Below are 15,480 nucleotides of genomic sequence, written 5' to 3' on the forward strand. Positions count from 1 at the left end.
TCTGACATAGTAATTTATCCGTGAAGAGGGACTTAACACCTTAGAGCCACCTGGAATCATAGAAATAATTAATTTTGATCATTGTTCCTCTTGAGTTTGGATTTTATCAAACACTAATTCTGAAAGATTTGTGTTTGATCTAAATTGTAAGAAGCTGCCTGAATCCTGCATATTTAATGTTGCCTTTCATCATATCTTAAATTCAGCTTGGTTAAGTGAAATAGTCGTGTCAGCACAGCAGCACTCCAATTAACAGAAATGGTTGTGTTAATGAAATTACTACCAATGATATCTTTTAAATGTAATACTTATTTCAAGCCTACAATTGTAAGGTTGAAGAGGACTGAAACGTTTCCAGTGTTTTTGAATAGCTTCATCGATTTACCTTAGAATCATAGAATGTCAGAATTGAGAAGGAGGCCATTCCAGCCAATTGTGCTGTACTGGCTCTCTAAAAGAGCTATCTAATTAGTCCTATGCCCCTCTTTTTCCCCAAAGTTTTGCAATTTGTTTTCCCATCAAGTATTTACCCAATTTCATTTTGAAAATAACTGTTGAATCTACTTGTGCCACCCTTTCAGGAAGTGCATTCCAGATCACCATAACCAGTTGCGTAAGTTTTTAAATATGATTGCTTCATAAATAAATTTATTCACTGTACTTGAATCAAGTGGAAAAATTTTGAAATGCAATGTGCCACAAAGCTTTGCGTGGTGAGTCAATACTCCTCCATGGTGAAAACCACTTGGAGGAAGCACTGAGGGCGGCAAGTACACAATGTATTCTGGGTGGGGGACTTCAATGTCCATCACCAAGTGTACTCGGTAGTACCACTACAGACTGAGCTGGCTGAGTCCTAAGGGACATTGTTGCTAGACTGTGTCTGCAGCAGATGGTTAGAGAAACGCAGAAAAACAGTTCTCGAGCGAGGAGCACCCTGGGGATTTCCTGACTGCCTGCCTGACACCTTTCTTCTGACTGATGGTCACCCATTCCCTCTCTGTCTGCACTTCCGTAAGCTGTGGGAAACAAGCGGGAAAAACACACTTGACCTCATCCCAACAAGTTGCCTATCACAGATACATCTGTCCATGACAGTATTGGTAGGAGTGACCACCACACAATCCTTGTGGAGACGATGTCCTGTCTTCACATTCAGGATACCCTGCATAGTGTTGTGTGGCACGACCACCGTGCTCAATGGGCTAAGTTTCGAACAGATCTAGCAACTGAAGATTGGGCATCCATGAGGTGCTGTGGGCCATCAGCAGCAGCAGAATTGCACTCAACCATAATCTGTAACCTCATGATCTGTTATATCCTCCACTCTGACATTAGCACCAAACCAGGGAATCAACCCTGGTTCAATGAAGAGTGCAAGGGTGCATTTTTTTTTTATTCATTCATGGGATGTGGGCTTCACTGGCTAGGCCAACATTTATTACCCATCCTTAGTTACCCTAGAGAAAGATGTGGTGTGCTGGCTTTTTGAACCGCTGCAGTCCATGTGCTGTAGGTACACCCACTCTACTTTTATGGATGGAGTTCCAGGATTTTGACCCAGTGACAGTGAAAGAAGTGAATGTTTCCAAGTCAGATAGTAAGTGGCTTGTAGGGGACTTTCCAGGTGGTGGTTTCCCATGTGTCTGCTGCCCTTGTCCCTCGAGATAGTGGCGGTCATGGGTTTGTAAGGTACTATATAAGGAGTCCTGGTGAGTTCCTGTAGATGGCACACACTGCTGCCACTGTGTGTTGGTGGTGCAGGAAGTAAATGTTGGCTGGGGTGCCAATAAGCAGGTTGCTTTGTCCTGGATGATATCAAGCTTCTCAAGTGTTGTTGGATGTGCACTCATCTGGGCAAGTGGAGTTTTCCATCACTCTCCTTACTTGTGCCTTGTAGATGGTGGGCAGGCTTTGGGGATTCGGAAGGTGAGTAACTTGTGGCAGATTCCTAGCCTCTGACCTGCTCTTGTCGCCACAGTATTTATGTGGGGCGTGCAGTTCAGTTTGTGGTCGATGGTAACCCTCAATGTTGATACTGGGGGATTAAGTGATGGTAATGCCATTGAACATCAAGGAGCGATGGTTGGATTCTCTCTTTCCTGACACTTGTGTGGCATGAATGTTACTTGCCATTTGTCAGCCCAATACTGGATATTGTCCAGGCCTTGCTGCATTTGGACATGGACTGCTTCAGTATCTGAGGAGTCGCGAATGGTATTGAATATTGTGCAATCATCAGTGAACATCCCCACTTCTGACCTTATGATGGAAGGAAGGTCATTGATGAAGCAGCTGAAGATGGTTGGGCCGAGGACACTACCCTGAGGAACTCCTGCAGTGATGTCCTGGAGCTGAGAGGACTGACCTCCAACAACCACAACCATTTTTCTTTGTGCTAGGTATGACAGGGGAGAGTTTTCCCCCTAATTCCCATTGACCCTGGTTTTGCTAGGGTTCCTTGATGCCACATTCAGTGAAATGCAGCCTTGATGTCAAGGGCAGTCGCTCTCTCCTCACCTTGGGAGTTCAGCTCTTTTGTCCATGTTTGAACCAAGGCTGTAATGAGGTCAGGAGTTCAGTGGCCCTAGCGGAACCCAGACTGGGCATCATTATTGCTAAGCAAGTGTTGATGACCCCTTCCATTACTTATGATCGAGAGCAGATTGATGGGATGGTAATTGGCATGGATTTGTTCTGCTTTTTGTGTACAGGAAATACCTGGGCAATTTTCAACATAGCTGTGTAGATGCCTGTGTTGTAGCTGTAGCTTGGCTAGGGGTGCAGCAAGTTCTGGAGCACAGTCTTCAGCGCTTTTGCCGAAATATTGTCACGGGCCCATAGCCTTTGCAGTATCCAGTGCCTTCAGCCGTTTCTTGATATCACGTGGAGTGAATCAAATTAGCTGAAGACTGGCATCTGTGATGCTGGGGACCTGTGGAGGAGCTTGTGATGGATCATCCACTTGGTATTTCTGGCAGAAGATTGTTGCGAATGCTTCAGCCTTATCTTTTGCACTGAAGTACTGGGCTCCCCTATCTTTGAGGATGGGGATATTTGTGGAGCTTCCTCCTCCAGTGAGTTGTTTAATTTTCCACCACCATTCACGACTGGATGTGGCAGGACTGCAGAGCTTAAATCTGATCCGTTGGTTGTGGGATCGCTTACCTCTGTCTTATCGCTTGGCTATTACTTGGTGCTTATGATTTTGGCATGCAAGTAGTCCTGTGTTATAGCTTCGCCAGGTTGACACCTCATTTTTAGGTATGCCTGGTGCTGCTCCTGGCATGCCCTCCTGCGCTCTTCATTGAACCAGCGTTGATCCCAAGGCTTGATGGTAATGGTTGAGTGGGGGATAAGCTGGGCCATGATGTTACAGATTGTGTTCGAGTGCAATTTTGCTGCTGCTGATGGCCCACAATGCTTGATGGATGCCCAGTCTTAACTGCTGGCTCTGTTTGAAATCTATCCCATTTAACACGATGGAGGGTATCCTGAATGTGAAGGTGGGACTTTGTCTCTGCAACAGCTGTGCGGTGGTCACTCCTATCGGTACTGTCATGGACAGATCCATCTGCGGCAGGCAGGTTGGTGAGGATGAGGTCAAGTATGTTATTCCCTCCTGTTGGATCCCTCACCGCCTGCCGCAGACCCTGTGTAGTGGCTGTGTCATTTGGGACTCGGCCAGCTCTGGCAATAGTGGTGCTGCCGAGACACTCTTGGTGATGGACATTGAAGTCCCCCACCCAGATTAGGTTATGCGCCCTTGCCACTCTCAGTGCTTCCTCTAAGTGGTGTTCAACATGGAGGGGCACTGATTCGTCAGCTGAGGGAGGGCGATGCGTGGTAATTTGACCTTATGCCATGAGATGGGATCTGGAATTGATGTTGAGGACTCCCAAGGCAACTCCCTCCCAACTGTATATCACTGTGCTGCCACCCTGCTGGGACTGTCCTGCCGGTGGGACAGGACATACCCAGGGATGGTGGTGGAGGAGTCTGGGACATTATCTGTAAGATATGCTTGTGAGGATGAATATGTCAGGCTGTTGCTTGACTAGTCTGTGAGACAGCTCTCCCAATTTTGGCACTAGCCCCCAGATGTTGGTGAGGAGGACTTTGCAGGGTTGACAGGGCTGTGATTACCATTGTCGTTTCTGGTGCCTAGGTGGTCCGTCCGGTTTCATTCCTTTTTAGTGACTTTGCATCTGTTTGTTACAACTGAGTGGCTTGCCCAGCCATTTCAGAGGGCATTTAAGAGTCAACCACATTGCTGTGGGTCTGGAGTCACGTGTAGGCCAGACCAGGTAAGGAGAGCAGTTTTCTTTCCCTAAAGGACATTAGTGAGCCAGATGGGTTTTTACAACAATCACCAATGGATTTTTAATTCCAGATTTTTATTGAATTCAATTTCCACCATCTGCCATGGCAGGATTCGAACCCAGGCCCCCAGAGCATTACCCTGGGTCTCTGGATTACTAATCCAGTGACAATAAAGGGTTATTGTATGGAGTGGTTGAGGAAAAGAATTAGTATTTTAGGAAATAATAAGGATTGAGTAAATGTGAAATTTCAGAGTGCCCACCACAAATGGTGGGAACCATGGGCTGGATTTTGCCGTTGGCGAGCAGGGGGTGGGGCCCATTCGCCGACGCCAAAATGATGCGGGATGATGTTGGGGGGAAGGCCCCAACGTCACTGCGCCCCATTTAAATATTCAGGAAGGTAAGGGCACAGCGAGATCAGCCCGCCGACCTGTCAGTGGCCAATTGAGGCTATTGACAGGATCATTAAAACAATTAAAGGACCTGCCTAACCAACCTTAAGGCTGGCGGGTCGGCCAGGAGCCCCGGCGGCAAATAGAGAAAACATGAAACCACATCCAGCGGCGGAATTAAGTTTCATGTAGGGTTTAAAAAGTTTAATAAAGTTTCAGTGAAATTTATTAACATGTGCCATCAAGTGTGACATTGTCACATGAGGGGGACATGTTAAGGATTTTATTATTTCTCTATTTCTAAAGTTTATACAGCCGTCAGCAATCTCCCCGAGGCAGCACTTTGCCTCATGAAGATGTGCACTTCATCGTGCACATGTGGGAAAGAGCGCACTCTCGTATTTGGGGATATCTCCCCCCCCCCCCCCCCCCCCCAGCCTGCACAGGAAGTGCATAGCGCTTCGCGCTGGATGTCACGCTGGGCGGGCCTTCATTGGCTCGGCTATGTAAAATGGCGAAGGGGCCCACTTCTCCGACGGGGATCGGCTCCCCACCCGCCAGAGATTTGGTCGGGCCCACCCTCCCAATAGGCAGAAAATTCTACCCTATATCCCTGCTGAAGGGATTTGTAAACACATTTTGTAAGATCTCCCCGAGACAATCCAATAAGTGCTTGTTTTCTTTCACCCTTGAATGTTATGAATCACAGAGTCACAGTGCAGAAGAGGCCCTTTGGCCCATTGAGTCTGTACCAACACGTGAGAAACACCTGACCTACCTACCTAATCCCATTTACCAGCACTTGGCCCTTAGCCTTGAATGTTATGATGTGCCAAGTGCTCATCCAAGTACTTTTTTAAAGGATGTGAGGCAACCCACCTCAACCACCCTCCCAGGCAGCGCATTCCAGACCATCACCACCCTCTGGGTAAAAAAGTTTTTCCTCACATCCCCCCCACTAAACCTCCTGCCCCTCACCTTGAACTTATGTCCCTTCGTGACTGATCCTCAACTAAGGGGAACAGCTGCTCCCTATCCACCTTGTCCATGTCCCTCATAATCTTGTACACCTTAATCAAGTCGCCCCTCAGTCTTCTCTGCTCCAACGAAAACAACCCAAGTCTATCCAATCTCGCTTCATAACTTAAATGTTTCATTCCAGGCAACATCCTGGTGAATCTCCTCTGCACCCCCTCCAGTGCAATCACATCCTCACCAAGGTGCTATACATCTCCAACATGATCTCCCTACATTTGTAATCTATGCCTCGAATGATAAAGGCAAGTGTCCCATATGCCTTTTTCACCACCCCACTAACATGCCCCTCTGCCTTCAGAGATCTATGAACGCACACGCCAAGGTCCCTTTGTTCCTCAGAACTTCCTAGTGTCATGCCGTTCATTGAATACTTCCTGGCTCATATAAATATTTTCCTCACCAGCTGCAGGTATATTAACAAATAAAATTTTTCCTATTATATTCCCCGTTTAAGTAGGTAAATATTTCTCTGCCTATCAAAGTAACAAAACATTCTGTTTAAATCTCAACTTCAATTCCGATGCTACCTTTATACCAGAATATGGTCTGATAATTCCAAGTTTTCTTTTGTACTGAAAATGTTGAACTATCTAATTTGAATTCATACAGCAAAGTGGAAACCTTACAAACCAATAATTCAGGTTTTTTAAAGTGAATTGTAATGGTACATTTCTTCCAAAGCTAACTGCAGTTTCTGTGAATCATTTTGTTTTTCTGGTTTCTTTTGAGTTCAAAGATGTCACCATATAGAACTGACTCCAAAATATAAGGATCTACTCCCAAACTTTTCCCATTAACTGGTTTTCATTTCAGCTGTGTCATTGTTAAACTTTTGCTGTACTTTCTGTCTCTAGATAAGGAGATCAGAGAATCTATAGTAAATGTTTATACTTTTGAATTTACCTCAGAAAAACTTGAATGCTTGGGTCTTGCTTTCTTTTGAGGCTGATACAAAAAAGTTCCTCATGCTTTTGATATTCCTAAAAATGATTTTTTTCTCTGGTCGTTGTAAATTGTAATTTTCAATTGATGTGGACAAATGGGTGAGTGAGACTTAGAAAGCAATCCTCTATAATAATCCTGTCAATATTAGTGAAAAGAAAATGGAGTTGTAGGTACAAATGCATGCTGGAAGAAATGGCTTGCTGCTTTATTTGAGTCTCTTCAGCTGAGACTAATGGTTCATAGGTTTGTGTACCTGTATGATTTTTGTGCGTTTGTTCACCAGAAATTGGTTTCGCTGTACCTAAGTTCAATTTGGGCTCTTAACATCATGGCCAGCTCAAAGGAGTATTCCAGCACACTGAACCAACCAGTTCTAACTTTAAATCTGGTCCTCCTTCTTTTAAACCACTCATTTTCTTTGGTTTGTAGAATTAAAATGCAAAATAATTGGGCAGAATTTATACGCAAGTCATTTCAATTCTTTTTGAACAGGTTTCATGGCAGTGTTTCAGAAGTAACTCCTGTTAATCACAAGATATAAGGATGACTGGAAGTCAGCTGTGTATAAATTATTTGAATACTGCATGAAGATATGCCTCTTATTATGTATAAGATACAGTTGAAAGCTGTACAAAACATTCATTCATGAGCCAAAGAGGGATAGTGTCTTGGAAAATAAAATCATGCTTAACAATTTCCTGTTCTCTGTCCTCTTGTGCAGGAGGGTTTCTTTCTGATGCGGGCTGGTATAGTGATGCTGAGAAGGTATTCCTTTCTTGTCTGCAGCTCTGTTCGTTACATGATGAGGTGCTTCACTGGTTTCGTGCAGTTGAATGCTGTGTCAGGTGTGTAGTAACTAAAATTAAGGAAAGAACTTGCATTTATATAGCACCTTTCACAACTTCAGACCATTTCAAAACATTGCACTGCTAAATCAGTGCTTTTGAAGTGTATTCGTTATTGTAATGTAGCAAAACATAGCATTTTGCACAGAGTAGCCTCACAAATAACGGCAAGTGATCAGATAAGTGCTTCAATGTTGTTGATTGACTGATCAATATTGGCCAGGATACCCAGGATTCTTTTCTTATATAAATAGCCATGAGGTCCTCAGTTTAATGTACCATGGCACTTCCAGCAGTGCAGCACTTCTTCAGTACTGCACTGAAATGTCAGCCTGAGTACTTCAGTCAGCCTGTGGAGGCGGGCCTGACACCCCAGTGCGTAAAATGAGGCGATGACTCTTGGTGTGCTTCCTGACATCATCGTGCTGTCTCTTGGATGTTTCGTTCAGCGGGTACGCACCGGAGTCAGCTGCGTGCCCGCCAATAACTGGTAGGCCTATTAAGGCCATTAACGAATTAATTAATGTAATTGTTTACACTGCCCGTCCAACCTTAAGGTTATTGGGCAGGCGAAAAGGCCAAGCGGTCTTCACGTTTTTTAGGAAACCTCATCCACATGCGGAAGGAAGTTTCCTAAAGCTTTTACCACTTAAATAAAAAAAATTTCTGAAATATAAAAACATGTCCCATCTCATGTGACATAGTCACGCAAGGGGACATGTTTAAATAAACTTTCAAACCATTTATTTATTTATTTCAAAAGCACTTCAATCTCCCTGAGGCAGCTCTGTGCCTCTAGGAGACTGAAGCACTCTTTCACGCAAGAACACTGGCGCCGGCTATCCTTCCGCCTGCCCACGTAGGCCCGCCCACATAAAATGGTGGCGCAGAGCCAATCGCAGGCGGTGGTCAGCTCCGCGATCACCTGCTCCTGCTGAGCCTGCCCGCCAACTGAAAAATTCAGGCCTATGTGCCCAGGCCTGTGGAGTGGGGTTTGAATATATAACCTTCTGACTCAAGAAAGTGCTACCTCAGATAAGGTTGACACTGAAATCTAAAACTCTAGTCTGCATGCATAAGGTGAAGGTCATCCAGTGGGCTACTTATTTTGTGTTCTTGTGAAGAATCCATTGTTTGATTCTCTTCCTGGTCCTTTAAGCCTGTGTACAAGACTTCCTTGCAAACTTATTTCAGTATGTGCCCCTCACTAGCATGATTAACCTGACCAGATTTGACCCACCTAGTTTTCTGACACTTGTCCCTACTCCTTACAAAGTGAACCTTGGTTCAGAAAGTGACTATTGTGAGTTGAAAGTGTAATCTCCCAACCTGTGTCTGAATGTTAGTGCCTGTGTCACTCTGCACCCCAGTATTCTGGGCAATGAAATTTAAACAATTTTGTTTTGAAGTGTTGGACTAATTTGAGAGGAGATAAACAGTATTTCTGCTTGAAAATTTAGACCTTTGCCTTTAATTAAGATTGTTCTAAACTTTTAATAGTATGGTAGGATTACAGAAGCATCACACTATAAATAACTTGACATTTGTAAATAACCTGACCTGCTACATCTTCCTATCCATGAAGCAATTAGTCAAATGTCCAGAACTTGCAGACGATGGCTCAGGTTTTATGGTGAAAATAATAGTGATGCCATCAACACTCACTGATAGTGAAGAGTAAATCAGACAGCAACTCCTAGTGAAAGCACTTTATATATTTAAACATGGAAATCGGGAAGTTGCTGTCCAGGTTTCCCTGTCCCTCTATAGACTTTGCTATAACAGTATTTTGCTGAAAGACCAGGCTTGTAAATATATGGGTGTGAAGTTGGGATACTGACATGATAGATACCCAGTAAAGACACCAGAAAATAATCATTTGGTAGTATACTACTTGAGTATTGCTGAAAAAAGAGACATGTCGAAGCTTTTCGTTTTGAACACATCAAGAATAAGGGGAAAACAACCATTTATACTGTATGCGAGGAGACTGCTGATTGGTAGAGGCGTTGCAATGGAGAATGCACCAGTGATGTTGGCTGACAGTTAACTGTCAAACATTGTTTGTTTGAAATTTAAACCAGGCAGCTTGACCTTGATTGGTTAAGACATTGCCCTGAGGAATGAGTCAGCAAATGGCTGCCACTTGTTTAGCTGAAACAGGCACAATGTGTCTACATGTTCTGTCTGTAAAGAACTGGGCGCTGTGTATTATATGTGGTCTCCAGTACATGCAAATGCGTCACACTGCAAGCCCAACTGACAATCTTAAATTTGTTGCCAGTGCAATTTTTAACACACTGAGGATTATTTAGTAAATGTCGCCCATTCGCGGAATCACATCTAATGTTGGACACTGTGCCTTCAGTTTTGCAAGCACGGGCTGGTTGGGTACAGTCTGTACCTTGCCAATTGAGAACAGCAGCTGGGACATGCTGTTTGATACGTTCCACCAATCTTGACATTGAAATGAAATTCATATACCACATTACTCATTTGTGTGATAGGCAGATTAAATATTAATTTTAACAACTACTAAAAATTATTTTTTAATCTCATGCACTACGATTTTTAAATATTGTACTATTATTTTGATCCTTAGTTTTAACCTGGATATCATAGTAGCCCTTTGCAGTGGAAGAGATATCTTGGTCTCTGGTGCAGTACTCTAGTTGAGGAGTAATTGTTCCCATGGCACAAGAAAAGTGTAGATTTCAATTCATTAGAGATTTAGTCTGCTTGTAGAAATAGCTTATTGCTGTGATTTACAAGTGTTGGAGGAAAGCTGAAACCACAATCACTACATTATCGCAGGTAACTGTCAAGGTTGAAATCTCTTGCCAATATATATTTCAGTATTTGTGTGGGCTGTTCAATATAGTATTTTTGAAAGGACATTTGCAATATAGTATGTAATTATAGTGTAAAAGGTAATGCAACCTTGAATGTGAACTCTCTTTTGCAGCCTCACTTCTTATTTTATAAATTTGCATTGATATCCTGGTCAATTGTTTTTACTAAATATGTTTATTAATCTATATATTGTTGACATGGTTTTTCTTTTAAACTCTCTAACCTTAATTTTAAAGTTTGTTTCTGGGAAAGCTGGTCCAGGTCAGAAACTTCTCAGGCTTCTGGTTGCAAAAGCTTGTGGACTAGAAGTATAGAAATATGGAACATTCTAGGCTTGCAGCAAAGAGTTTCATGTGTTTTCAAAGTGGATAGATGTGTCTTCACCCGCCTTACCACACCACCTCTGTTGCTTAATTGGAAAATGAAAAGCATATGGAATCCCCATGGTTCTACGAGTGCTGCAATTTTGAACCATCTGTGACAGATGCCTTAGTAGGCCTAGCACATGACCACATAGACTTAAGAGATCAGAGGTACATTTGTTCTCTTTTTAATCATTCTTTTATTTTTTTTTCTCTTCTCCCTCCTTCCACCACTATGGTAGAGTGAGGGTGAGCAGCCTGTCATGGGGCACAAAAAAGCTAGCTAACTTTAAAATGAGCTTTCACATTGAGAGTCAGTAGTTTTAACAACTTCTTCCCTGGATGAGACACAGTAGAATGAAATTTGTGTACTGTTTATTCATGAAAAATAAACCGGTTTGTCATGTGGCTCAGTTGGCTAAAGTGCTTTTCAGTCTGTTTTCTGTAAAGGCTGGAGAACACCCTGCAAAGTTACAGTAGATGATAAATGCAGCATGGGTTCTGTATTCATACAACTAGGAACACACTTTTAAGCAATGAAGGGGGCACTTCAGATCTCTAGGGATGCAGGTAACAAAGGACGCTGAACCCAAGCTCATACCTTGTGCAAAATCCCAAATTTTACAAGAGTAATCCTAAACCAAAGTTTCATTAATTCTTCTTGGGTTGGTTTTTATATCGAGCATGCTAATGGCAGCCGACACTGAGAATTTCTGGAGAATCTCGTTAGATTTTGCTGGAACGTTTAAAAAAAACTGGCCTGGAATCAGCATAAACAACCAGGGATCAAGGGGAATGTAAATCATGCCATCTGCTTAGAATCCTGAGCTTACCAAAGTTCTATTGTAAGTTACATACATCCAAATTTCCTTGTAATTTTCACAACACAGCTCTTGCATCATTGTTGCATGAAAATTACAAGGAAATTCCAGGCCATAATCTTCAAAAAGTAATCTTGGTTGATAAGTGTTAAAAATGGATGGTGTGGGAAATATGTTTTGGTTTTGGATTATGTCATTCAGGCAGAGTCATACTTTCTGATATCAAATTTATTTGTTTTTAAGGTTACTCCATGTGCGCAATGGCAATTGTAAGTACCACTTGGGGGAAGAGACCTACAAACTGGCTCAAACCTACATTGATAAACTGGCAAAACATGGTCACCAGGCAAATAGAGCGGCACTCTTTGGAGAGCTCTGTGCATTACTCTTTGCCAAAAGTCATTATGATGAGGTAAGCAATAGTGGCATTTATGTGATTGTTCCTAACCCATGCTGTATGATACTACATTAATTTAAGTTTGCAGTAGCTGATCTCGACCTATACAGTAAAATTCACCCCATTATCTTGGAATAGTAAGAGGAAAATTAACAGAAATTTCATGATATTTCTTTCAGGTGACCCTAAAATGTTTGTTTCTGTTACACTGTATTAGGACAGCGCCAGGTTTAGTTGTGCTGCTTCTTTTTGAAAATCTCACTGTTCAGGTCACACATGAAAAAGCCTCTTGGGCACATCACCTGAGAATTCCAGGTTCCGGTGACACAACAATGTTGGTCACTATGTTCGGGAGAGGAGAGAAAATGAATGCAAGTAAGATGTCCATTGTATTACGATCCTGGACCAGACCCCCAAGTTCTTGGTATGATCTGATTGGGGATCAATAACTTAGTTGACAAAGTTTGAAATTCAAGGCACCTGCTCAGTGAGTAAAGCCACAAGATTCCACAGCTTTTGAACAAACAAAATAAACTTTACTATACAAGGTCAAAAAGATAAAACAATTTACAATATCTATCTTGTACTCTTAACATTCGGGATTAACTTGAGGTACATGTGAATTAACAGGCAAATACACCACATCACACTTCTCTGTAATTAGCAGATGTGACCAAGACAGACTCCACAGATTTCTCAGCAACCCACCCAGATGCCAGTAGACACTCTGGCTGAATCAATTTCGTTGAAACTCTGCCCCTCTCATAAGGGATTCCAGTCTTCACTTTCAAACATCTAGCTTTGGAGTTGACTTCAAAAATCACTTCAACTCAGACTGCCTCAATGACTGTGCACCTTGCAGGGTTTCAGTTTCATCTTGCAAGACTCCGTTCCCCTGGACTCCCAAGTCTACACTCCAGCACCAACTCACAAGCTGAACTTCAGCTCTTCAGCCACGCTGAGTTGAACACTAACGTTCCAAAGGGTTACCTTTTACCTCAACAGCCCACAGCACAGAATCACCAATCTTCTGCCCCCTCAAATCTCCATGGCTTCTCCCCAGCTTTCATTACTTAAAGCCCACCAACTGCATCATTTCTAATACTTGGAGCCTCCTTCCATGATCCACTTCCCAGTGGTTCCTCCTGGTGATGGTCTCCCAGTGGCTCCTTTCACAGTTCTTTCTCTTTAACTGGGACCTCTCCCTGTCCCCTGTCTAGGACTCTTTGACCATGGTGCTCTGCTCCTGGGTCACATGATCAAGGTTTTCGAGCCTTTGTTTCTCAGTCATCGAGCAGACGCACTGGGCTCATGTCCTTGGCCTGAAGAATGACAAAAGCTGAACTATGCAAACTCCCAAGGTATGCTGGGACTTGTAGTGTCCTACCTCCCTTCCAGAATCGGGTAAGCCTGAATTCCTGATGATTGGTGCTTACTTTCAGCTTTCTGGTCAAACTTATATAGTCACTATAGCACAATTGAAGTATTTTTCACTATAGTGCCATGGGTAACAGCACCAAGATGCAGATTTTCAAATTTTGTTTGAAGGTTATAGAAAGCTCTAAGGACAACTTAGATTTTCAAAGTTTTTGAAAGAACAAGCTTGCTTTCATGTCCCTCAGTGCTTCACAGCCAACAAGTTTTGAAGTGTAATCACTTGTAATGTGGGGAAGCATAACCACAAGCAGCAATGACAGAAATAATCAAATAATCACTGTGATGTTGGCTGAGGAATAGATGTTATCTGGTTACCTATTATTTGTATATTGCCATGGTATTTTTTAAGTCTACTTGAATGGAGTGAGATTTTAACGTCTCATTAGAAGGACAGAAACTCCAAAAATGCAGCACTCCCTCTGTATGGCACTGAAATGGTAGTATAGATTATTTGCTGAAGTCTTATTCCAGGGGTTTAAACCTAAAACCTTCTAAGAGTGCAAGTTATCAAGGTACAAGTATGCATATACAAGAAAGAAAGAAAGAGAATGACTTAAATATATGTAGTACTTTTCATGTCTTCTGGACATCCCATAATTAGTGTGTTTGAAATGTAGGTTACAAGTTCATGCATTTCCTGAAGTTGAGATTTTTTCCTTCCTCTCACCACAGTGCTCATTGCCTTTGATCTAAGTTTATTTTTGCAGAAAATTTATTTTTGAACTGGTTTTAAATTATGCATGAGCAGGCAACTGATGTAGATTTTTTGTTTTTGGTGAGTACTGTGCCAACTTTCTGGACGATCAAAGAATTGATTCCATATGCTTAAAGGTTAGGGTAAAGACCAACATCACCTCTTTGTCAAGACTTGGTATCCTTTTTGACCAGTATTGTAACCACTTGGATTTGGCTAGCATGCTGGAAATGATAATCAGACTGAGAGATTTAAATACTTTGGGGTAGCCATTCAGTGGCTTAATTTTGGGAAATGTTCTACAGGGCAAAAATGCACTGGATTGCTCATGTATTATCCACCAAATATAATTGGAATGATTATTTCACCATAACCTTAATTATGTGTAACTTCCTACATTATTGCAGTCAGTATTTATTATACTGCAGTATAATAGAAACTAATAAGTTGTATACCCTATTTAAATGTATGTAATTGTTTTTAAAGGCTTATAAGTGGTGTGTAGAAGCCATGAAGGAAATCACAGTTGGCTTGCCAGTGAAAGTAGCAGTTGATGTTTTGAGACAAGCTTCAAAAGTGAGTAATTTGCTCTGTTATGAGGTAGTTATGGTTAATGCATTTTGAAGTTATGTAGAAAAAAATTAATGAAAAATATTGTGGTTGTTGAAAATTAATTATAAATTGTTTGCTGAGTCGTCATATTTTTAAAAATATATTGTACATACATCCCTCATCGGTCTCACATGGTAACAGTGTGGTATACCATTAATTGGTTTAATTTTACCCAGATCAATTAGAGTTGGATGTGGTTAGTTTACTGCATCTGTCCATTTGCCATATATTTCATGAGGTGCAGTAGATTCCCAGTAGAAGCAATTGCTGTTGATGTGTTTTATTTTTAACTCTTTCATGAACAAATTCCACTGACAGTGTAACTGACAGTAATGGGAATAAGCATGGATAGAAACATGCAGATCCATGAGCTGCTTGGGACCAAATGAATGTCAACAATGTCATGAAAATTGCCATGAAGGGTTGAGTAGTGAAATATAATACATAAAGTTTCTGTATCAATGGACAGTCTATAATTATTAGTTATCTTTGGTTTGGGAAGAAATTTCATTGACAAATTATGTAGATGTTATAGTACCTACAGTGAAGTAGGATATATCAACCATAGCCAGATATCATTTTTTTTTTAGTGCTATGACTTTTCTCCCACTCATTTTACCTGAGTTACAAATAGTTTTCCTGATAAAATTTAGTATTTAATCCTGTCCTTGTATGTGCCATATGTAACATTTCCACCACAAAATTGACTCAAAAAGCTATCCTGCATGGAAAGAATTTTAAAAATACAATGAAAATTAA

At 41.8% G+C, this 15,480-nt stretch overlaps 1 protein-coding gene across 2 annotated transcripts in view; it reads left to right on the forward strand.

Moving 5' to 3' along the window:
* appbp2 (amyloid beta precursor protein (cytoplasmic tail) binding protein 2) overlaps positions 1 to 15,480 on the forward strand; it is a 108,663-nt gene that overhangs the window by 77,008 nt on the left and 16,175 nt on the right. For both annotated transcript variants that reach the window (XM_041197969.1, XM_041197970.1), the window contains 3 exons: positions 7,422 to 7,545; positions 11,825 to 11,993; positions 14,596 to 14,685. In XM_041197969.1, the coding sequence (XP_041053903.1) occupies positions 7,422 to 7,545; positions 11,825 to 11,993; positions 14,596 to 14,685 (383 nt within the window). The remainder of the gene's footprint in view (positions 1 to 7,421; positions 7,546 to 11,824; positions 11,994 to 14,595; positions 14,686 to 15,480) is intronic.

The sequence above is a fragment of the Carcharodon carcharias genome, chromosome 10 (assembly GCF_017639515.1).
Source record: "Carcharodon carcharias isolate sCarCar2 chromosome 10, sCarCar2.pri, whole genome shotgun sequence".
NCBI classification, from domain to species: domain Eukaryota; kingdom Metazoa; phylum Chordata; class Chondrichthyes; order Lamniformes; family Lamnidae; genus Carcharodon; species Carcharodon carcharias.